At 44.7% G+C, this 25,543-nt stretch overlaps 2 protein-coding genes across 2 annotated transcripts in view; both read left to right on the top strand.

Annotated features, from left to right (window-relative positions):
• Positions 1–25,543, top strand: part of ADAMTSL3 (ADAMTS like 3) — a 2,358,716-nt gene that overhangs the window by 49,269 nt on the left and 2,283,904 nt on the right. The gene's annotated exons all lie outside the window — the stretch shown is intronic.
• On the top strand, positions 4,249–25,411 carry LOC147733639 (uncharacterized). Its single transcript, XM_086957095.1, has 4 exons — positions 4,249–4,297; positions 22,172–22,273; positions 23,023–23,151; positions 24,944–25,411. Exons 1-4 carry the CDS (start codon positions 4,249–4,251, stop codon positions 25,342–25,344), a joined length of 681 nt encoding a protein of 226 aa, XP_086813221.1. The 3' UTR covers positions 25,345–25,411.

Genomic DNA, 25,543 nt, shown 5'->3' with positions numbered 1-25,543 from the left:
TCTCAGTTTAGAGAAACCTCGTGATGGCAGTAGGAGTACAGGGGGGTGGTGGAAAGGGATAAAGGGCTCGATACATTACAGTTGCTTCCAGGGTATATTGTCATTTAGCCCGTGCTTGTGTGATTGAATACGGAATACCCATCTCTGTTCCTTTTCCAGCAAAAATCTTTCATTGCTCACCAGTTCTATTACCGTCCATGTAATTTCCTCTGGTTTATGGTTCATTCCAGGAAATGGTTGGTCAGCTTTGTACTGGATTTCCTGCATTTGATCGTGCTCTTATGTTCTCCTATCCTGACCTTGACCGCCCTGCTCGTCATGCCCACATATTCCAGTTGACAAGGACAGGTGATCAAATATACAACATTCACACTGTTGCAGTTGCTAAAAGCTCTCTGTTCCCAGACGGTGCCATTGTTGAAAGTTATTTTTTTACTTTTTTTAGTAAGACCACAAACCCTGCATCCTCCACAGGGATAGTGACCCTGAACAAAGTTGGGGTCTCTTTGTGTGTTGTTATCAGATTTTGGCCTTGTATGGACCAAGACATCCCTCAGACTCTTTGCTCTTTTGTGCGCAAACATTGGTTTTGGTATTTGTAACCCACCACTGTTCAAAATTCTCCAATTTTTGTTGATGATTTTGGTCACTAAATTGGAGCTGGTGTTATATGTTGTCACACAAATCGGTCGTTTTTCTTCCTCTTTGGCTGTTTTTTCTTCCAACAGGCTTTCACAGCAGTTGTTTCTTGCTCGTGTGTAGGCCTGGTTAATTACACGGTCAGGGTACATTCGTGCTTTTAATTTCTTTTTGAGATCATCTGATTGAATTCTAAATTTCTCAATCTCTGTGCAATTCCTGCGTAGGCGCAGGAACTGGCCATATGGGAGGTTGTCTCGCAGATGTTTGGGGTGAAAACTGTTGTACATGAGGAGGCAGTTCTTAGATGTGCTTTTGAAATGGGTCGTTGTCATCAATCTACAATCTTTGGGGAATATGTTTAGGTCTAGGAAAACCAAATTGCTTCTGGACACTGTGCTGGTAAACCTTAGGAAATCGTCCTGTAGATTGAGCCAAGTTAGAAACTGTTCAGAGCCTCTTTCATCTCCATCCCAGATGATAAGGATATCATCGATATAACGTTTCCATAGCCTTATGTTAAGTCTAAAGGGATTGTTGGGGTTCAGTATTTTGGTTACTTCGAGATGGTGTACGTACAATCCAGCTATACTAGGGGCAAATGTACTTCCCATACTGGTCCCATGCTTTTGTATATACAAGGTACCTTCGTATTCAAAGAAGTTCTCTTTCAAAGCGAGTGCGCAACAGTTCATCACCATGTTGCGTGGTGTTTGGTATTCCCAGAAGTCCTCAAATAAGACATCTTCAATGATATCTAAAGTGGCTTGGTGAGGCAGGCTGGTGTATAGGCTTTCTACATCACAGCTGATTAATAGCTGGGTTTCAGGATCAAAACTTACCTCCTCTAGCAAGTTTAACACTTCCTTGGTATCCTTCAGATACGTTGATGTTTTTTGTACCATTGGCCTAAGAAAAGCGTCTGCAAATCTGGATACTGGCTCTAGAACTGACCCAATACCCGAGACAATCGGTCTCCCAGGGGGGTTTTGAAGGTTTTTGTGGATCTTTGGTAGGGTGTATAGGTAGGGGGTTCTTGGGTTTTTTTGATTTAGAAAGTCCCCCTCCTTTTTAGTGATCCAATCGTGTGACAAGGCTTCCTCCACCATGGTGCCAATTTTCGTTTGTATGCTCGTTGTAGGGTCGCTGTGAAGGATTTCATAATTTCTTTTGTCCTGTAGTAGCCTTCTGCACTCCCTGTCATAATCTTCTATGTTCTGTATGACAGTGGCCCCACCCTTGTCGGCAGGCTTTATTACCAATCTTTTGTTGTTGCTCAGATCGCGTAAAGCCTGTCTTTCTTCATTAGATGTATTCTGAAAGGCACGTTTCTCCAGGGGATTGATATTCTCCAACTCTGTCATTACTGCCTTCTCGAAGGTGAGTAGTTCAACTGGAAGAGTGTTATCCATGGGGGTGAAATTGGATTTAGGTTTCAGATTGGTATCCCCGTGGTCTGTCGCATCTTCTTTGTCTTTGAAGAAGACTTGCAGTTTGAGACGTCGCATGAATTCCTGGACCTCATGACAGAGATGGAATTTGTCCATACTGGCCGTGGGTACATATCCCAAGCCTTTTTCCAAAACTCTTCTTTGCGGAATTGTTAGTTCAGTGTCTGAAAGGTTCACAACCAAGCTCATTTCTTGCCCGTCGTGGCGCCTGTCATGCTCCTTGTTGAGACTCGAGGAGTTTCTTCTTCCTCGGCATTCCAATGGACTGTGGACCCTCTCCGGTTCCTTCCTTTCGTTCGTCCTTGACGTGCCCCTAAAAAAGGAGCCGAGGGATCGAAGTACCCATAGTCTTGTTGTTGGTAACCCCAGTTGGGGTACGGTCCCTGTGGATGTTGAAAAGGGGGTGGTCCATATTGTTGTTGTTGGTGGTACATCATGGGAGGGTTGAAATTGTTCCATCCTCTAGAACCTCTAAAATTGGGTCTACGGAAATTCCTCCTATTTCCTCGTGATCTCTGGCTTTTATTCCTACTAGAATTAGAGCTATTGGAACCTGAGTCAGATGTCTCGTCGTCTGTTACATTATCATTAGTTGTTTTATAATCGTCCCTAATATAGGGATAGATTCTTTCCTTTGTCCACCGGCTGTTGTCTTTCTTTAGTTTCTCATATTTGCTGTCTTTCAGAGTGGTCTCGAACTCGTTCAAGGATTTATTCATTTCGTCTAAGTATTTTTTAATGTCGGCTGGAGATTCATAGCTTTTAATTCGTACTTCTATGGTCTGTATCTCCACCTTCAGTTCACTGGCCAATCTACTCGCAGTCTTTATGATGAGGACTATCCAGTCCCTGGTACATCTCCATGAAATTTTAGACCAATCAATCTTGAAAGTCTTATCGTGTAAGAAAATAAATGGTTCATTGCGAACAACAAGGCCAGATGGTGCAGTATTTACCTTTAAGTATTCAGACATTAGTAATCCATGTAGAGCTGTTTTTATTTGAGTTCTCCTCAATTCCTCCAGCTCATCCCAATCATTGTTTTTATTCGAAGGACCTGCGGTGTTTAGACCATCAAAGGTTCCCAAGGACGCCATCAGATTGGAAATCTCATCTTCCGTGAAGGCTAGGCCTAGATCGGCCATTGTAGTACAGTATATTTCTATACGCATTTTGCAAATCTTTAAGATCCACCTAGGAGGTGGCGGAGAATTAGAAGTGGTCGCATTTATAGCAACATCCGGTTGAAAACCACAAAGACATTGTGGTTATATGGGAAATTACTATTTTAATCCTGAGGAAGGTTTTTTGGCTTTGGAAATTTATGTTGCCATAAACCGAAATGCGTTGATGCTCTATTTGGGTGGAGAAGCACTAAGTTACAAGAGATAAGAAACTCCTACAAAACTGTGGAATTTACAAAATTGGAGTAGCTTAATCAAATTATTGCAACACTGGTGGTCCTCTTCTCCCCTTTTTAATTGGAACTATTTTCCCTTTGCACTGTCCCATATTTTTAATGAACGGTTTATCTTGTTTTTTACAATGTACTGTGTTTTAATTTGTTGTTTATTTACTCAAATAAAATGTACAAGATTTTCTGTATGATTGATTCATGTTAGTTCTTTACTTTCCGTATTATGTTTATATTGTTTGATGATTGTGTATGTTTAGTGTAAAATTGTAATTTACATTCAAGTTTACCCAAAGGGGATTTCTTTACTGACACATTCTGCTAATGCTAACCCATTACTGTCAATTTACAACAAAGAGGGGGGAACCCTTAGAGCCCTGTGGAGACCTTTCTGATTATCACTCTGTGTATTTAAAGGGTGGATTTGGTGGAGACCAGAGGGAGGGCTCCCAGTCCTTAACATTGGAGGTTGGTGACTCTGAGGAGGAGGAGGAAGAAATTGATAGGGCGGAGAAGCCAGTAGCTAATGAGGACACCATAGACAGGGAGTCCCGCACTGGGTCCAGTCCCGGGGGCACTGCCCCATCCCTTTCCCTGTCCCCAGAATACTGGGTAGATAGGAGGGAAGAAAGGGAACATCAGCTGACACTGGAGAAGCTCAGGTTAGAGCATGCCAAAGAGTTAGCGCAGCTGAGGGTGGAGGAGAGAAGGTTAGAGACTGAGAAGGTCCTAGCACAAGAGAGGATGGCGGAGGTGGAGAGGGCCTTCACCAGGGAGAGACTAGCTCAGGTGGGTAGGTTGTCCCCTGAGAGTGGTTTTTGTGGTCTGGATTCACCAGTGAGGGTCGGATCCAGTGGTGGCAGCGAGAGTGGTTCCAGTGCAGGGAGTCCCACTCCCAGAGCCTGGGAGACTGTGCCTGATTCCCAGAAAGAGGGGGATGGGTTGGAGTTCAGGGGCAGGGGAAAACTGTCCCACCAGTCCTGGGGGATGTTTGCGGAGGTGTGTTGGACTGCATTTGAGGATTGGGTGGTGAGTAGTGAAGTGGAGGATTGAGAAGGGCTGTGCCATTTAGTTATCAAGGAGTACATGCCAAGGAATTGTTTCCCAAGGTTGGGTCACCACCTGTTGCAGTGTGGGTTCTCAGACCCCAGGGAACTTGCACGGGAGGCAGGCCTTTGGGTAAGTGCCAGAGAGTCTGAGAGGGCATTTGGGAGTGACCCTGAAAGTAGTGGTACAGGGATCTTCCGACCCAGTGAGGCGGGAGAGGGGCGGAATAGCCCAGCTAAGTCCCAGGGAAGTGAGAGGGTTGTAGGGCCTCACATCCTATCTACAGGAAAGAGTGAGACAGGAGGTGTCCCAAGGTGCCCCAACCGCAGTCTCAGGGCCCGGAGAGTTTCAGAAGGGAACCCCAGGTTGGGAGCCTAGGCTGTCCTGATGTGCCGTCCAGTGAAAGGGATCCACTTGTGTGAGGAGAACCCGGAGCATCTGTAATCAGAGCTCCAGAGGTTCGTGGGTCTGCTCAGTCGCAGGGTTTAGATCCAGGGCTTGGGTGCTAGGTTCAGGGGTTGCCTGACCTGGAGGGAGGGGCACTTGTACTCAAGGTCCCTACTGGTTTGACTTCCAGGGGTACTTCTCCCGGTGGTAGGGTGCGGAACTCTGGGAGGGGGTGCAGAGGGAGGAAGGTCTCTCCTCTGGCACCGGCTCAGTCGCAGGGTTTAGATCCTGAGCTGGGATGCCAGATTCAGGGGTTGCCTGACCTGGCGGGTGGGACGTTTGTAAACAGTGTCCCCCGGAATTGTCTTCCAGGGGTACTACTCCAGGTAGAAGGGTATGGAACTCTGGGAGGGGGTGCAGGGGGAGGGAGGACTCGCCCCTGTCACCAGTTCAACCTAAGGGTTTAGACTCTAGGTTGGGGAATCAGTTTCAGGGTCAAGGCCCTGGACTGGGGATAGAGTGGTGTTCTGAGGGTGTCCTGCATAGGAGGAGAGGACGGAACCCCAGAAGGAGAGGTAGGGGGAGGAGAGCCTCGCCCCTGATGGCTGGTCAGGCTGAGGGTGCGGACCCCAGGTGGGAGGACCAGTGGCAGTTTGGTAGGAGGCGAGTGGTAAAAGGGTACTACGGGCCTGGGACTAAAGCCCCCCACTCTGTGAGAGAGCAAGAGCCAGAGACATCTGGATGGCCTAGTGGCCGGTCCTGGCCGCAACCAGCTAGAGCAAAAACCACAGTTGATGGACAGAATGCAGAACAATGTCATACATTCACCCCAGTACAGAGATCTGGGCCTAAATCCATCGTTTTTTTGCACTCCACACCACCCCAGTTCAGACATGGCCATATGCAAATCAGTCTAACCCTGTGCCTCATGGGAACAGTCCAGCCCGAACTGCCAAGCCATGCCTTCCCTGGACCGGAAACAAGCTTCCGAGGACCGGTTTCTGGCATTCCAGCCGTCTTCAGCCCGGCTTGCTAGAGAGCACCAGTGGGGTGGCTTAGTTGGTCAAGGGAGAGTTGAGAGAGGGAACCATTGGGTTCCAGAATGGCAAAGAACCTGTAGATGCCCCTGCAGTTGCGGGCCTGCGTTTACCTTTTCTCGCCCCAAGCAGGGAAGCCCATCAAGGCATTGATTGGTCTACACCCAAATTATTGTATTAATGGCAAAAGGTGAGTGTTAGGCCATTCATACATTTAATGAATGTATGAGTTCATTGAACAGCTGGATAGCCAACAACTGTTTAAATTTGAATTCCATGAAAACTGAGGTCATCCAATTTGGTAACAATCCCTCTATATGGTGTCCTCACTTGTGGCCATCAGATCTAGGACAGGTACCCATGCCTACCTCCAAAGTTAAAAGCTTGGGGTTTGTACTGGATAACAATTTGAATTTTAAAAATCAAATTAATCTAACTTCCTTGTCCTCCTTCAGAATCATTCAGAATCATTAAGTAAATTGAGAAATTCCTGCCAACTGACCTTTTGAAAACAGTAGTTGTACCCCTAGTACTTTCTCAATTGGATTATTACAATAGTCTCTACACCAGACTCCCTGGAATGGAATGGAAGAGGATTTGTAAAGCGCATGGATACCCATGGGCGTCCCAGCGCTAAAGGCTAACTTAGAAAGCTTCAGACCATCCAAAATGCTGCTGTTCCGTTTCTGCTCAAATTTCCCAAATTTCAATCGGCCAGCGCCGCTATAAGACAACTGCACTGGCTTATGGTCCACCACTGCATTTCCTTTAAGGCTCTTTGCCTAGCATACAAATCAATCAAGGGAGATATACCTGCTTATTTGAAGGCTTATTTGAAGGCAAATCTGATCTGGCATACATCCAGCAGTACCCTTCGGTCAAGCACAGCAAACCTGCTGATGGTCGCTCCCTTCAGACAGGTCACCTTGGGAGGCATACGTTTCTTTAGAACCACAGCCTTATTGTGGAATTGTCTGCCTCTGGAACTCAAAGCTGCAGCCACGCTTTCAGCATTCCGGAATAATCTTAAAACTGGTTTGTTTAACCAATGATCCCCTAGGACTTGGCCCTTGTGTACTCTCTTCTGATTCACTCAGTGCCAAGATCCCTTCGGGTATTCATGTGCTTTATAAGATTTCCATTCATTCATTCACTGCCAGCGTTTCTATGACAGTGAGCCTGCCATAAAGAGGCTGGCAGTGAAGGAACTAAGGGGGCCGTACAGGGCCCTCTTGTGCCTCATGCCATGGACATGCATGCAGGGGGGCACAACATGTGTGCATGCACCCCCTTTCCTGCATGGCATGGACTGCAGAGTCCATGCTGTGCAAGAACAGGTTTTGGCATTCCCTTTGCGGTGCCTTTTTCAAAGGCACCACTAGGGGAACACCAAAGGACCACCTGCCAAACAACCGCAAAAATTGTAATCTGTCAGGCAGCCGGCAGTGAGCTTTGGCTGTGTGGGAGAGGGAAGAGCATGTGGTCCCACTCCCACACTGCCAAACTGAGAGTCAGACCCTAAGTCTCTGGTACTTTTACATGTAAATTTAAGTTCTTTCCACTACGGGCAAACTTGGCACCTTGATAAGTAAAGGATTCTAGACCTGGTATATCCAGTATAATTGAGCCAGACACAGACTTGTTCTGAAAGTTGGATCCCGTTGGTCTATTAAACTGTTCACTTACAAAACATGATCAATAGCAAAATGGCATGACCTCCTCCTGCACTACCTGAATCAAAATGAATTACTTTTTGCCTGTGAAAAGGAAAATATCTTTAACATGTCAGTGCTGCAATGCAGGGGCACTTAACTTTCTTCCAAAAACCACTGGATATTTTTAAAATTGTCAAAAGTGTCAGAACACGGGGACAGACCAATGAAAATCGTAACTGTCCGGGGAAATCCAAAGATTATGGTAACACTACAGACATGTAGCCCCTGGAGCTCACGGGTTATTGTTACTCCACTGACCTTAAGGTTCTTATGCTTTCTTTCACCTACGCACTGTAATGTTGTTGGAACCGGCAGTCCTATTGTCGTGTTCTATCTAGGACCCCGATCAATATTGTGATCTTATGCCCCTATACAGCTATAATCCATCCATACCCCTATAATGGCATAAACGATCAGATCCATATTTCAGAAACTCGCCTCTGCAGCTCATTACAGTATATGACACAGCAGAAGCCACTATCTTAGATTCCTAGATTACACACCGAGTTCTTTCAACAGATAAAACCCCAGCAACCTGGGAAAGCCCCACTTGCTTTGTTTTCATTAGTAATAGAACTCTAATGAGCACTGTAAGAACGACCAGTTCTTAGTGACATCTTTATTGACGTCTTATGTCCAAAAACGTACGTCAAACAAGGCACCTTCCAGGTATAAATAATACCAACGTTGCCTTAAGCAAACACAGCGATGGTGGTAGAGAATACAGGAGCAGAACAGCTGTCCCTTGCAGAGCCCAGCAGATGCGAGAAGCCCACGGACGCTGCCCCTCCTCCTCCTTGACGCGCTGAGAAAGACGCTGTCTTTTCTCCTGCCGAGAAAATCCAGCTCCGTCGTTTCCAGCCTACCCTTGCGGGTAAACTGGGATATCGAGTCCTGAGAGGAGATACAAGACCTCCAACATTCTATTCCAGAGGTACAGTGTTGACTAAACCCTTAGAGAGAATTCTTGAAGCAAACCCTTGGCAAAACCAACTTAACTTAAACTGCTACTTACTCCCTCCCAAGTATTAGGCTTAGGTCAGGTACACTGGGGTAGGCGTAGTTAGAAGCACCAGTTGAGGACGTTAGCTAAATGAATATATGAATGTATATATTTTATTCATTTTAACTATTGTATGGCTAAGAAACCATATCAATGCTTTTACAGTATTATTTCGCAATCCTCCTTTTACTGTACGCACTTTCTATAATAACAAGTCTTGCAATTGTGGCAATTTATTTCTCTTGCATGAGAAGAAAGACTGTTCAATAAATAATATATTATATTGAAAACGCCTGTCTCTCTATTCTCTGCATCCTGGTGAAAGTAATTCTTGCACAACTGACTGAGTGAAATAGCTGTCTATTGTTTCACACGACTCTAGAGATTGACTCTTATTCTAAGAAGCAAAGTTGTCATGTTTATGCGGTTGTTGGAAAACTGAATCCCTTCTTGTCTGAGCCAGGGGAGCTGATCACTTCCTATTCAGTCAAGAAAGTTTCCAGTGACCTCTGAGCTAGTTGGTACAAACCCAATTAAGTCTAACATAGTCAGTAGAGACGTGGAAGACCGCACTTCTACGTCTACATTGCTGTTTATGTTATTCCAATGCGCAGGGCCTATAGGGAAAATAGGAACTACACTACATGGCGCCCAACGTTTGGTAAGGCGATAAAACTAACGCAAGACGTTAGAGTAACTCAGTCGTGCTTTTTCACACAGACCCTTTCTCCCGTAAATACTCCAATAGACGTCTGGAGTGGGTGAAAGGTTAAAATCCGCCCGAACTTAGTAGGAAGAGATTCCTATGTAAAGCTTCTGGTTTATTCAACGTTGAAGGATACAGTGTTCCAAAATATTGTGCACCTAATCTTTGTCTCCTTGGAGACCTGCTCTGAAAAACTTTCATTTATACAATGTCAGTACTAGACAACGGGACCTCTGAAGCCGCAGTAGATGCGAATCAACGGGACGCCGATGTTAATGGACCGCGTGCGATAATCATCCCGGTCAACTTAAGAAAAACTATAACGTTAAAACTTATAGAAAACGGACAGACCACACAAGGTGGCACAGTCGTCTTCGTGATAGAGGCACATGAATATCGGCAGACAGAGGTATTCTATTCTTGGATAAAATTTCCAGCGGCAAATGCTGCAACACACGAGTTCCACTATTACAAAATAGAGGAACCTCCGGAAGAGTACGCTCCTTTCGAGGAGATTGAAATCCCATTAAAATACCAAGAGCACTTGCTCTGGTTTAAAGGCACCCTAAAACATAATGATCATATTACTAGGCTCGGTCCACTAGGTAGACCAGGACAAACGTGGCCGGTTCTAGCCAGCTACACACCACACCCGGACATTGCAAAAATGTCAAAAGAAGAACTTTTAGCACAGCTAAAAACATTAATTCAAATACATAGACAATTAGTCTAATATGTAATGCGGACTGCAACAGTCCAAACAGCTGTTAATGTTCCACAGCTGACCCCTCATCAGGGGAACACAAATAAAATTACACCACAGAACATACAATCATGTCTTGGTAAAACACCCATAAAACGGGAACAAATTCCTTTCTGGTTAGCGCAGAAAATTACTCAAATAGAGGCGGTATTTCCGAATACTACCCCTATTGAGAAACACAGAATTCTGACCATCTGTCTTCCAATGGGGGTCGCACCACACGTGGAGGACTGTGACACTTGGGGTACAGTCTTTGCTTCCATTTACACAAAAACACATGGTGGTCCGTCCATGGCGGTAATACCAGATGTGCTAAAACAGATTCAGAATGAATACGGTCCAGAACCTGCTTTAACTCTTGGTATGAAATTACTGAAAGACTTCAAGCAGGTCTCGGCTATATTACTAGCCAATATAAAAGGAGAAGCAGCATTTGTGGCGATCCGCCAGAAGTTGAAGGAAACAGATATATCAGATCAACCAATTGAGCTTGCCAGAATTATAGAAAAATGTTATGAAGAATTAGGTAGAGACAGCTTGGGTGGGAAACCAGTAAAACCCCAAGTACTCGAAAATCCTGAAAAATTATTTATTAAAAATAATTCAAACACTCCTAAAAAGAACTGGGAAGGAAATAAACAATCCACTCCCAAGGAAAAAGTTTTCCAGTCCAGAGGAAGGTCTCCTCGACGGAGGGAAAGAACTCCGACTCGAGAACACCAGTCTCCCCAGAGAGAAATCGGAAGGAAGAGGACGGTCAGACCCAGGAGAGCACACCAAGTCCAAAGACAAGGAACCTGCTCAAAGTAAAAAATCACAATTTCCAAGAAAGAAGGTAGCCAGTATTAGAGTAATCGAACATGCCGAGAATACTGAGGAAACAGCTGAAAAACGGGGAGTGGGCACAGACGATGCTAGACAGTGCAGCAGAAATCACCATAGCTCGCAAGATCCTGATAAGTCATCTGGAGACAGTGGCCACGAATGAATACATTCAAGTAGAAACTGCAGACACCAGAGTTAGCGAACCTCATAAGATATACGAAATAACACTGCGTATAAAGGGAGATAAGACTAGGAAAATAAGGGGTCTATTCTGGGATAAACTCTCAAAAGGCTATGACATCCTGTTAGCTGAAAAAGATTGGCCCCCGGAGTTTGCCAGGGAGTGCCCTCGTGGCGAAGAAATGATTATGCCTGCCTTCTCGAATCACATTCCAATTCACACTAAATATATATATGCAAGGAAATGGGAAGTGGCCAGGCACCAGCATTATATAAAAACCATGTAGGATGGGATGAGGACTCTCCTCCTCACAAAATCCAGTTAAAAAGTCAACCGACTGCACAAAGGCAGTATCCAACTAAGCAAGAAGCTAAAAAACAAGTCAGGGAGATTTTAGATCAGCTTGAATACCAGGGGGTGATTGAAACATGCACCTCTCAAATGAACAATCCTTTGTTTCCTGTCTCCAAACCGGACGATTCATATCGTCTAGTCTTGGACTACAGACACCTTAACTCATGTTGCAAAACATTTGCAGTACAAAATTCGCATAGTGCTGCACTAATGAATAACATAGTTCACAAAAAATATAAAACGACATTAGACATATATAATGGTTTCTTTTGTCAAAATATTGCACCAGAAAGCAGATACCGCTTTCTCAGTAATGGGGTCTCAGAAAAATTTCTGTAGGCTCCCACAGGGATTCAAGAACAGCCCAGGATTATTCTCAGCCAGAGTAACAGAGTTACTACAAATATATGATGATGAGGCATTATCTTATGTCGATGACATCTATCTCACAGACGACGACTTGGAGACTCACTTGAAAAGGGTGAATACCATAATACTTGGTTTCGCAGCAGAGGGTTACAAATTCAACTTTAAAAAGTCTCGAATTGCCCATCTGACAGTCTTATTTTTAGGATACGAATTATCAAGTGAAGGAAAAAGCCTATCGGACAACTTCTTAGAGAAGTGTGCTGTACTCCAAGCACCAAAAACGCTGAAGAACTTACAATCAATTCTAGGCTTCCTGAATTTCGGAAGAATTTACATTCTAAATTATGCGGAGAGGGTTAAACCTCTCTACGAACTAATTAAACCTGATTTTAAACCGATCAACTGGACTCAAAAACACACAGAAATTTTGAGATCATTGCAAACAGACATATTAGCAAAAACAAAATTAGATACACTTGACAATACAATCGACCTTGTAATCCGAGTCATCCCAGGAAGATGTGGATTCAGGTACCTGACCTCTAATGAGGGAGAAACGGTACCAATAGCTTACAAATCTCACTTGTACACACAAGCAGAAAAAACATTCAGTCTCACAGAAAATACTGTGAAAGCAGTACAAACTGCAATAGCGAATGAACGAGAACTAGCACACGGCAAAAGGATCATTGTCCTCACGGCGGAATCCGCCTTCGAGGCGCTATTCAGCCTAGTAAACCTGCCTACAGTGTCACTGGATCCGAAATGGATACAGGGGGAAATTTCTCTTGCTGCAGCAGACGTGAAATACTATTTCGCCCCGCACATGAAAAAACTGAATGATTTAACTTATGAAAAAGAATATCCTCTGCCAGTTGAAATTCTGCCCCTTGAACAATACCCCTGTATAATCTACACAGACAGATTTGCACAGCATTACAATGTAGAAAATAAATCCTATGATGCAGCCTGCGCGATTGTTAAAGGTCGCTGGCTGTGCGGTAAATTCAGACCGAAAAGAACAAAAACTGAATCACTGAGAAAATGTTCGGCTCAGCGAGCTGAAATCAGATCTTTAAAGATGGCGCTTGAAAATGCAGAACGTGAATTCCCGACACTAATCGTGTGCGATTCGCATTTTTGCGTCAACTCATACAACAATTATTTGCAGAGCTGGATTCAAAATGATTACAAAGATGACACAGGTGCCACAATCAAGCATAAAATGCTTTGGAAACAGGTAGTTCTTTTACAGAAAGAACTACAAAAGACTCATGTGATACACACTCTGAGTCATCAACGTGATGGCGTTCACGTTGCAGGAAATTCATTGGCTAATACAGCCACAGCGGAAGCAACTAAACCGGCTTCCGTAGCCACAAAAAAGCGTTCAGAAAAATACATAGACGGGGAAACCATGCTGGCAGTAAAGACGTCCTTAAAAGGCGACTGTGCAGCACTACCCATGAACTATCCACTCAATAATGCATACGTAATTGATGCAAACTCCGTTCCTTTTGCTCGAATCCCTGGAGTGGGGGATAGGGTAATTCCAAACATGAACCGGAGAAAGTTATTAATAGCAGACGCACACATGGGTGAAGGTCCAAGGCACAAACAGATGAAGGAATCTCTGACTGAATTACAATCAGTATAATGGTGGCCGGAGATGAGCCTGCACCACTATAAATATGTAAAGAACTGTCCCGACTGCGATAGAGATCGCAGTAGCCAGTCAAGCGGAGTAATGCCATGGCCTGGTATGTAGGTAGCGTAATGCTGTCTATATGCAATCCAGCGTCCTATTAATTGTTTAAGACTACATTCACTTAGAAAATGTGGCCCCAGCGCTCGGCTGACACCAAAACTGTTATAAAAGATCTGCGAGTCTTTATCGGCACATACGCAATTGCCATGTTCCATTCTGACCAGGGTCCTGCTTTCAGCTCTCGAGCTTATAAGGAGGCCATGGCCAGTATGGGCGTTGGGTTGCGATTCTCTTGTCCATCACACCCTGAGGGGAACAGTGTAGTGGAAAGAAAAAACCGAGACAAAAAGCAATCTATAACAGCGAAGGTATTAGGGTCGGGTGATGGGTGGGTCAAACATTTAATAAGTGTCCAACTTAGTCAAATAATTTGCCAAGAAATTCTCTAAAAGGTTTCAGCCAGTACGAACTATTGTTCGGAACTAGAATGCATGTTCAGGACCTCGATAGTCAGGCTTCAGTGGTAAAAGATAAGAACAAAGACTTTGACATCAAAGATCGTTTGGCTGGTTTACAGGACTTGAATGAAACAAGAAAATCCTTAAGCAACATAAAGTTAAAGCAACAGCCAACTACCACTGAAGACACACCACCTGTCCCAGCTAGACCTGTCTGGATTCCAAAGATTGGGGATCTAGTCAGAGAGAAAATAGCGGTGAAGAAGGAATTTGGGCCTTCTTACAGAAAAGCAGTACCTGTCTTGGCAATCAACGGAACAAGATCAGTAGTAGTACCGCCACTTGCTGGTAAAAAGGAGAACCGAGATGTATCAATCGACCTGGTAAAACCACAATCATGTGGCCTATAATCAACAGTAGGCCAAGTGGAATCCCAAGAAATAACAGAATATCCAAATTTGCAACAATCCAAGAGGTTCAAACTGAAAGACTAATCACATTTGATAAACCTGCAGTGCACAGAGAGGGACTATGCAATAATGCCATGGAACTCGTGCCTCTTGAAACACAGATAGTAACAGTTCGTCATGAAACACCAGTCTACAATGATGTGGCATCAGAATGTGCTAATGAAAGTCAAATTGAGAAAACAATTCCAACAATTGACAGAACTGCCTCTGGCTACTTCATCAACTTCGATACCTTTTCTGAAGATCAAAACGACCCTGAAGTGAGACCAGAAACAAAGACTTTTAAAGAAAAAGCAACAGAACTCTTTCATCAAATCAAAGAAGTATATCTAGATGCACCATTGATTGAGCATTGGATTATCTCAGGGGTACTTATACTCCTACTATGCCTAATTTTAGTTTTAATTTTAGGAAAGTTTATTACAGTTCAATGGACACAGCAAGTCAGAACATCAACTTAGTTCTAAAACCTCACAAATCATCCCACGTCAAGAAAAGAGGACTATCATCAGTAAATGTCACAGCCATTCCAATACCCGGCGGGGTAGTATGGGATAAGACTGACTATGAAGTATATGGCCCGGTCGAGATCTTGAAATATCCTCACCAATTCAAGGTTTCATTAAGTGACTTTGTAAAACCAAGTACATTCTCTGATGATTGGGATTTTGAAAGTATAAATAATATGATGTCAGATTTAGTCTTGTCAGCAAGATTTACAGAACATGATTATTTACAAGGTTCGTCTAATTATGAACAGATGTACTGCTTCTCACATTACGGAGACCATTACTTACATAAATCTGCACAACCTAGAAATGTTTTTAAATATAACCAATGGGAACATTGTGCTACTCCACCTAAAAGCAGTTCAAAAACATTCTATGAGAAATTCCAGTACTTCTCAGGGTTTAACACAAGTGATGCAGAAACGTTTTATTATAAACTGTTGGATAAAACAGGGTTGAAAACAATGTTGACAAATACTAAATTGATATATTCAGAAGCATTTTATGAAAAAATGATGACATTTGGTTTTGATTTCTGGAAAAATAACATTGAAACAAAAACAATCTGGGGTACAAAAGATTGGCAGGTACAAGGCCTAGAAGCATTATTTCGAGCCTGCATGATCCCAGAACAAATAATGTTCTTAAATGACACAATTCACCAAACAACCTGTCTTGGCCTAGCTAAGATTAAAGACCTTAACAAACCGTCTATTCCAAAGCCAATACCTGATAATGCAACAACAGAAGTTGAAATAGACGTATTTAAAATTTTACATATAAACAGAACACATCCTGATTGGAAAAAGTGGTTAATCTGGCCTACTGACACGAATAACTGTCAAGATAGATTCCTGAACAAAACACAGGGGTTAAAAATGACCAGACCAGACCCTAGATACTCCCAGAGACAACATCCAGGGATAGTAACAACATACAGTGTAGGAAAGCTGTGCCTTGAATGGCTAGAATCATCCACACTGGCAGAAATTAAGCAACACTTATCTTTACTTAAAGATGGTGCTGATTTGCGCGATTTCATTCTGGGATCACGCAAACAGCGTCAAAAACGTTTCATAGCAGCAAGTGTATATGCGGCTTACAACGAGGCATGGAAAGTAATGCAAATTGAAACAGCTGAGAAAATACGAGAAATTGATCGTATTAATTTGGAAAAATCACTTTCTGTTGTGGACAATGGGTTAATGACTCTGTCCTCCAGAATATATTCACTGGACAGTATTGTATCATCTGCCATCGATATAATAGATAAAGACTTGCTAATGTTACAACATGGCCAGTCGCAATTGCGTTCTATTGTACAGCTAGGCTGGACGCTGCAAAATCTTCATTCAGGCTATGCGCCATGGCGTCTAATCAACACAACGTCATTGTTTTCCATCTTTAACCTTACTGATAAACAAATCAGCTTGGCACAGAAAGGAGCAGACTATACAATCCTGAGCATCAAAAAACTTGAGAGATTACCATTGACAATGTCAGAAAGACCTGTCATTGAATGGATAATACACGGGATTATCACAATTCCGATAACAACTTTCCAATTTAAAAATTGCCTTGAGTATATACTGACTGGCCATTATGAACGATTGGGTAAAGGGTACATTAAGTCAGCATGGAAATTACCATATACACACACATGCTATAGTGACAGCAACAAAAATGTATTTCTTAGTGGTGAAAATTGGAAACATTCACTAAGCGGTATACTTTTGTGCCAGGGTAATAATTTACACGGGGCCTGTGAAGGAACTACAAACAGCCTTTCATGCCACCAACATGTCACACCTGCTACGCAGATAGAGCCTTTCTTTAAGCAACTTTCGAACGGGAGTTACATTCTAATAACGAATCACAGCTGTTGTGGCTTGATGCCAGGAAAAGCATATCTCGTAAGCGTAACTTCCATGGTCACTTGCTGTATGCAAGCATTGTTTCCAAACAGCCATGAAGATTCCGAGACGCCGATTTGGCCTCCTTTGAATGCCTCTTCTATACAAATTGATACTTTAAGCAGAATGAAGTCTGTGCTTTTACAGACAACAGTGCCCATAACGTCATCAAGAGAGACGTATGATCTCCAAGTTGCAAGGACAACATCGGAGATACATGACCTTTTATCAACAAATTGCCCCGTGCATTTAGCCAAATTCTAAATATGTTGGAGGCCGTAGGTATCTCAAACGTATTTAAGACGATTTTTTCAGGACTATTAGCACCATTCAAAGCAATCCTAGGAATTATTCCTAATTTTGTCCATTCAGTCTTTGGCGGCATACCCCTAACTTTGGGACTTGTAGCAGGCATTTTATTTTTGACCCTCCTGCTCCGATATGGCAATCCAAAACACAGACATGACTCCGGCATGGATGGAAGAAACGATCCTAGCAGTACGCTACCCGGACCGCATAACTAGAGTCCTTGGATTGGCCAGGCTGAGAGATCTGAACATGACCTGGTTTCTTTCATTCAGACCTATATGGCAGACCTGCATCTTACCTGTGCTTCGATGTATGCTATGCGGAGAAGAATGCGTGTTAGACACCTGTCTTGCACTACCATCAGCAGTACCAATGGAAATCGATACTTTGCTAAGTCCTGTAACGGCTCACGCATCGTGTTGTCCCCAGCGGCTACCAATCCTGATGACGGCATTCGTTGAGACTCTTGTGCTATGAATAGGTGGCGGCAGTAAAGAGATACATGAAAGCAACATCACCCAGGTACGGCCTTCTGTGAGCATTGCTGATCCAAACATCGATGATAGCAATCATTCTCACACCTTCCAAGTTACAGCATTATCGAACTTGGTCGAACTGTCACCTGAATATGTAGACCTGTTCTTTAAAAGCCTGTCTGATATGATGTTCTCACCTGAACAGCAACAATTAATTTTTGGAAACACATTCCGGCGCACAGCGTTCTTAATGAACCCTGAATTTGGCCTTCAGTTTTGATCAACAAAAACTACTAAAAAGCGTTTGGAACTCTATTCCCCCGTTCACCATGAAATTATTATTTTTTTAAACATTTTTTCAAAATATTTACATTTTTTTCCTGGCACGAATGCCTTTGCTTAAAGTAGAACTATTCATAAAGAACAGAACTTCTATTTTTTTTAGATCTAGAGACATAATAACTTTACTTCAGCCTCTAGCACATTTTACAGCAAATGCATTTATATGTGATGAAATAGTCTCGCCTTTTTTTCTTCTGTATTAAGAGACATTTCAAGTGTAATTTTTTCGCAAAAATCGTTCAACTGATTACATATGCTATAATTTTTGAATGATTTCTATGCTTAAAGACGTACAGTACCTATATTTTCATGTATTTCGAATACGCCATTTCAAATGCTATATGTATTTTGGGGTGGGAAGTATTACACGCACATCTTATTGCTTTAGTTTTTAGTAATTTGATGGACATAAATTCGTGGAGTGGGTGTCGTGTTCTATTTAGGACCCCGATCAATATTGTGATCTTATGCCCCTATACGGCTATAATCCATCCATACCCCTATAATGGCATAAACGATCAGAGTAAGCATGAGCGAATTTTGCGGATCTCGCGTTCGCGAATTTTGCGGATTTGCGGATTCGCAATCCGCAAAATCCGCGAATTCTCGCGAATTTGCGGATTTTTTTTTTTTTGTGTTTGCGCGGGTTTCTGCCAGTTCGCGAGGGTTTTGTACAATGTCGCAAATTGCGAACTTACCTGTCGGGTCGCAAGTTTCGCGAACTTGTTGTTTCTACGTGTCCAGCCTGTTTGGGACACTCTTCTTCATCACTGCCACTCTCTGTCACCACTGCCACTCTTTGACTACTCATGCCACCCTCTGGCCCACCCATGCCACCCTCTGTTTCATCACCACACCCTCTGGTTGTCCAGTGTACATTATTTTCGGCAAAGCAAAGCACACCTTCCCTGCCTCAAGTGACCTGAATTAATTTGGGGCTGATTAATGTGTCACAGAATATTTTTTTAGCTGGCACCTGCTTCCTTAGTGCGCCCTGATTAGTGATCTTTTGCACTTGCTAAGTGCTTTCATTGTTGCAAAATTAGTTACAACACCTGCCCTGCCCCAACTGACAATAATGAATTAGGGGCTAATTAATGTGTCACTGAAAGAATTTAAAGTTCCAGCCTGGCACCTGCTTGTCTGCTCCTTTAGCTGTAAATCAGGACCTTTGTGGCATACAGTTAAGGTCAGAGCAGGGTCACACAATAGTTGCAAGCAGGCAACCGAATTCTGGAGGGCCCCCTCAGGAAGCACTACAAAGAATCGTTACAAATCATGAGGTTGACCTTTTGCACCTGCTCATTGTTTTTGCTTTTGCTGAAATCGTTTTTCGGTGTTTTTTGCGCTATTCGCGGGGCGCGGCGTCGTGCGAAACCGACCGCGGAAGCCGCCAATTCGTGCGAATGAGCATTTTATTTTTTTGCGGCTTGTTGTTTCGCGAGTTTTTTTGCAGTATTCGCGAGCCGCTTGCAGCGCAACACGCGAATTTACCCCAAGGTCGAGTACGGGCGCGGCCATTTTGTTTGCGTGACGTATTTCCGTTTCCGCCCGCTATGTATAATCTCGCGCAGTAAGCGCATTGCGAGTAGAGGTTCGCACGAGATCGCGCGGGAAATCTAGAGGTTCGCACGGGATCGCGAGGAAAATCTCGCGCGAACTTACTTTCGCGCTCGTGAACGGGCGCCGGCCATCTTGTTTTTCATTCATTTCCTGTGTCTGGGCATGGTGTTTAATCCTCTTGGTATCTTTGCCATCCTTTGCTTGTTTTCAGTTTTTTTTTTACGATTTTGCTTCTTATCTATCCCTCTCTTTTCCTAGCTGTATATTTTTGTCTTTTCTGCTATTTTTCTTTACTTTTAAACTACTTTTTTAAACTCTTTTCTTTTCTTCTTCCCTATCCTATTCTTTCTTAATTTTCTACTTCTTCCTACCTTACCTGCCCAGACCATGGTCAAGCCAGGCGCCATGAAGCTGCCCAGGCACTTGAGGGCCGCAGCGGCGGCGGGGAGTAGTGCTGGACCCAGTGGCAGGACAGCATGCGGGAGATTGAGGGGGGAGCAGGTGACGCGACGGGAGATATTCAGCCCGGAGGAAGTGGGCGCGCTGGTCTACTTCGTCCAGCGCCGCCTGCCCAGGACCATCGCGGGAGGCGGCAGGATCGCGGCCGGCGGCTACAACATGCGGGAGCGCCGGAAGCGGTGGGAGAAGGTGTGCTGGGCCATATCCCACCTCTACGGGGTCCAGCGCACCTACAGCCAGGTCACCCATCGCTGGACGGACCTCCTGGACCGCGAGCGCGACCTGCTGGACCAGCTCGGCTTGGAGATCCCCGGGCTTGGTGAGTAGTAGTAGCCATTTAATCACTCACTACTATGATGTTTTCTCCTGCTCTGTGTTGTTGTATTGCAAATATTTGTTTTTTACATGGAGCAAGCCAATAATGCCGCTGATGACGATTACATTGTAGTTAAATTATATTTCAAAATCTTCTGTGCATTTCAGGTGCACTGCTCTCCTTCTCAGTGGCGTTGCTCCTATGCTTATTTGTTTTCTATTTCGTGGTCTCATTGGCCTGAGTAACTATTATGTATGAGTGTACTTTACAGAACTGCGTAATGCTAGACACTAGGGGGCAGATTACATTTACAAGCCCCTTGCGCCACGTTTACGTTGCCTTGCGTGACGCAACAGCGGCGTAAACGTGCCGCATCCCTGCGAGTCATTTACAGCATGACGCATCTAGGGAGATGCGTCATGTTATAAAGCCATGGGCCTGCACCACAATGGGTGCGTTCCTAGTACGCAGGGTGGGCGGTCCAGCGGCTGTGCGCCTCGCAAAATTGCCTGCGTGAAATGTACAAGATTTAACGCAGGCACTTCTGCGACGCTGCTACGTCAATTCAATTCCTTATGTCTGCTCGAAGCAGGCGAAAGGACTGACACAGCATGTTAAGTATTGGGTGGCCCTGAGCATTACTGGAGTTGCATTGCGTTGGCGACGTGACTCCAGCGATGCGCCGCTCTTACGTGACGAGATGCCTCACGCAAGTGCCTACCCTTGCGCCAGGGCGCGCCGCATTGTAAATGAGGCACATCTGCCGTGTCGCAAGGGTAGTTTTGCGTGACGCATTTGATCTGGCGCATCTCTGGAGATGCGCCAGAACGCGTAAGTAAGTATGCCCCTAAGGGGCAGAATTGCAATTACCGTCGCATCCCTGCAAAGTAGCAGGGATGCGCCATTAATTGTGCGGCCCGCTACCACCACCAAACATGGTGCGCCGTATTTGCAATGCGGCGCACCATGGGCCCAAAACGTCACCGAAGCTTTACTGCTGGAGTTGCGTCGCAACGATGGCGCAGCTCCATCAATGCTCTGGGGTACCCTATCTCCCCAATGCTGGGTCAAGCCGTACGTCTGCTTCAAGCAGGTGCAGGGTTTGTGTGACGCATCATTGTCCTAAAGGTGACTGATTGATATTTTGTAGATTTCCCTCAGCCACTATTAGGATGTGTTCCACTTCCAGCGCAGGAATGCCCTCCCTTGCACCGGAACGCCCCCTGATGGCGCAGGGCTTTATAACGGGATGCATCTCCCAAATGCGTCACGTTGTTATAATATTATACGCCGCACCATGGCGCCCTTTTTTGTTTAGCTGCTGCGTCACAAAAGTCACGCAAGAACGGCGCAAAAGAGCCGCAAGGGCTTAAATCTGCCCCTTCCTTCGTAACCCTGACAATAAGAAAAATAGTGGCGGTGGATTGATAGTTTGACTATTTAAATGACTGGTAATGTAGCAGGCAACTGTTAGTGTTGTCACTGATCTGACTGAAATCACAATGGAGTTTGTCTGTCACTTTGCGTCTTGCCTGCGGACTGCTGCCTGCCAGTCCTAGGTGAACGTTTCAGTACTTTGTTTAGTGAGTTACGTGACTTTCGAAGTCACAGGTCCGCAAATAAATGAAAAGTAACCATAATCAATATAATTTCGCAGAAATATTTTGTTATTGTTCTTTTGAAATGTTTGATTTGGTTGACATTGACAAGCAACAATCATCCATGTTTTCTGTTCTTTCTTTCATGTTGTACGTCAGCACCCCCCAGGGGCGAGAGGAGGACACAGGAGCAGCAGGCGGCGGATGCTGTTCATCAACAGGGCCAGGATCGGGCAGGCGAGGGCTCCTCTGCTGGCCCCAGTAAGTTTTCATTTTAGACTAGTACCTATTTTTCCTAGCGTTCCTCATTTGACTTTTTTCAAAATTGTCTTTGCTCTTCTTGTAGACTGTATCTATTCTTATCCTGCCTCTACTATGACTCCCTGTGGTATTACTAGATTATTCTTATTAGTCTGTCTGTGTAGCTAACTAAGATTGCACGGTTGGCGAAACTCCCATGATTCTAGTCAGCAATAGCTCTATCAACTTAGTGCAGTCCTCTGGGATTGTCCATAATGTCTTTTGAAGTGTTCTATCTGGACTCATGCTTGCAAAAATTGCAAAACCTTTCGCTCAGTCACTCTAGTCTGGACCAAAAAACACAGATTGTATTTAAGTTTAAAAGCTTTATTAAAAGTAAACACATTTATTAAAATGAAGTCATAATAAAACTAAACGTTTAACTGATAATGGAAAAGTGGTTAGTGCTGACGATTAATTGAAGACATTTCTTGTGGTCGAGCCGAGCTCTCACCTGGTTTCAACTTGATCTTGTTGTTAGAAGTCCATCTTCTGTCTGTGTGGAGAAAAATGGTGCGTGTTAAAAAAACAGCCTTCATCAGTTGTGCCAAAAAGTGCAGCAAGACAACCTTCCCTGGAAAAAGGGACATTTTTTTTAACTTTAACGTAGACAGTCACAAATTACATTGTTTTCACATGTCTTCATTCCTAGACCAAATACTAGTGACTAGTGAGTGCTTTATTCTAACATTCTTAAATGTACTTTGTAGGTGGAACATCTGGTGGCGGGGCCAGTGTGGAGGTGGTGGTGCTCGACACGGAGGCGGAGGGCGATTCTTCAGGGGAGGAGGCGGCGGCGGCAGCTGTGAGAGTTGAGACGGTGGTGGTGGCGGCCAGAGGTAAGCTCTTATATATTCCTTACTTATTGAGATTGAAGACTAGCTGGGAAGGCAAGAATATGAGATGCATGGCTGGGTGAATGATGAAGCAATGATGGGTGGAAGGACAACAGCCTGGGTGGGTGACACAGAAACTGTATGTGTCCATATACCTGGATCATGCTACTATCTGACTCTGAGATAGCATATGTGTATCTAGAGCAGGGGTACTCCTAGTACGGCCCGCGGGCCGGTGGTGGCCCGGCAAGCCTTCGTTGGCGGTGCGCAGACCTTGCAGACAATCACTGCTCCCCCGGCCCCCACAGAGCAGAGGCTTTTTTGTATTTCACCTGTTAGCGCCCCTGCATCTCCACTCTGACAATCACTGCTCCCCCGGCCCCCACAGAGCAGAGTGGAGATGCAAGGCCACAAAGAGGTGAAATAGAACAAAGCCTCTGCTCTGTGGGGCCGGGCAAGCAGTGATTGTCAGGGTGGAGAAGCAGGGGCGCTAAAACAAACAAAGCCTCAATAATATGTTAATGGTCTTTTAAAGACCTGTTAAGTACTTTGGTGTTGTTGTCTGTGTGTGCGCGTTGAGGAAGCGGTCTCAACCCGGGCTGAAGGCTGACACAGATAGACACACACACAGTGAGATGACAGAGGGGGAGGGAGAGGGAGGGCAGGAGGGAGAGAGAGATGGAGGGAGGGCAGGAGGGAGAGCAGGAGGGAGAGAGATGTATGTAAATGCTGGGTCTGGTGGCTCAGTGGATGAGGGCATCTGCTGCAGGGACCTGTGTGCAACCTCATGGTCACAAGTTATCGTTTTGCTTTAGCCCCGCCCCCTCTGACTCCGCCCCCACCAGTGCGGCCCTCGGCCCCAAACTACACTGTAAATGTAGCCCCTGAGAGAAAGTTTGTGAGTACCCATGATCTAGAGAGAGTAGACGGTCAGTGGATGAACTAAGTGTAACTTTGAAGAGCATGTAACACTGCACCCGCACGTCCGTTCCAGTGTAGGAAAGGCAAGGAAAAGAACTTTTAATTTTGTCCAAATACTACCATAAATAGTAGCAGTAGTTTGTATTGCAAGCACTGCATAGATCCGGTTATTATGGTGGCCACTCCCTACCTCTCTTAATAAGTTTAGTAGTACTCAGTCATTCATGTGTGGATGTATCACTGGTCACTCAATAAAAAGCAAAGCACCTAAAGTCATCCCATATATAAGCAAAAACATCCCATGTGAAGTGATAGATAATCAGATTATTTATCTTCTTCAATTTTCCATTTCTAGTACTCATTTCCACTGTAGGGTGAAAGTTAAATTAATTAAGCAGTAGCCCTTGAGTTGTAACAGAGTATTCTCAGTGCCACCCGTAATAGAAAAGTAAGAGATTCACCACCTGCATGTACTGGACGGGTACAGTAACGCAACGGCAACGCAAGTCTAGGTCACTCCTCATGGCGTGCGTCTCTTTTTCTCGGGTGCAAGTTTACCGCGCTGGCATTATGCCGGCTTGCAGAAAATAACGTACCAATTTTCCAAAACAAGAGATAAGAAGAAGAATAAGACTGGTGTACTTTCATAGTCGACTCCAATGGAAGTCCACAGTGCTCGTAGAATTTGTTCCTTAAACTCCCACTAATGTTAGAGCAAGGATGAAGAAGTGTGAGGTTAGATAGATACTGGCCTCAATAGTTATGTAATGCGCTTGCAAGTTGCTAGTTGTACTGCAGCACAAATTTCTGCTGAATGATTGAGTTAATCTTAAAGAGCATTGGTTACAGACTATGTCTTTCTTTCTTCATATAGGTTCTCCTTCCAAACGAACAAGGAGGAAGGAGCTGGCTAGAGCGGCCCGGCAACGGAGGATCGAGGCCACTGTTGCGGAATATCGGCGGCTGGTGGCCCTGGAGGACGTGGAAAGTGTGCAGTCGACAACTACAACAACGTCGTCTGCATCGGCCTCCGTGGCCCCACGGGCTGCCACCCAGCACAGTGGTCCACCGAGACTGAGCCGGGCTGCCAAAGGCAAACGCCACCGCCGAGCAGCAAGGCCAACAGCTGCCTCTCACAGGCCTTGCACCTGCAAGGCAGTGAAGGCACGCCTGCGCCGCACTACCCTGATGGTGTCCCGCCTTCAGCAGGAGCTCGCCTTGCTCCGCGAGGAGCATGATGCCCTGGCCCAAAAAGTTAACAGCATCCACCCATAGTGTCCCTTGCCCCTTTTTTAGAGACTTTTGGGGGGTGGGAATTGGGAGTTGGGTTTTTGGGGACTTTTGAAGGACAATCGTTGGGGTTAGGGAGGGTCTTGCGGGAGATTATTTTGTTAGGGATATAAATATACTTTTTCAAACTTTATCTGAGCATACCTGTTTTTTACTGCTTGCCTGGTGGGTGGGGGTTTAACGT

Source organism: Lissotriton vulgaris, chromosome 2_1 (assembly GCF_964263255.1).
Source record: "Lissotriton vulgaris chromosome 2_1, aLisVul1.2, whole genome shotgun sequence".
NCBI lineage: Eukaryota > Metazoa > Chordata > Amphibia > Caudata > Salamandridae > Lissotriton > Lissotriton vulgaris.
The sequence above is the reverse complement of the archived record's forward strand: the minus strand, read 5'-3'. Positions and strand labels throughout refer to the sequence as shown.

Bases quoted from the DNA above. Each gene is read 5' to 3' on its own strand.
- LOC147733639 (XM_086957095.1), top strand. From the start codon at position 4,249: ATGGCGGAGGTGGAGAGGGCCTTCACCAGGGAGAGACTAGCTCAGGTG. The intron at 4,298-22,171 runs GTAGGTTGTCCC...GTTGTACGTCAG, and splicing joins GGAGAGACTAGCTCAGGTGG to CACCCCCCAGGGGCGAGAGG. The intron at 22,274-23,022 runs GTAAGTTTTCAT...TGTACTTTGTAG, and splicing joins GGGCTCCTCTGCTGGCCCCA to GTGGAACATCTGGTGGCGGG.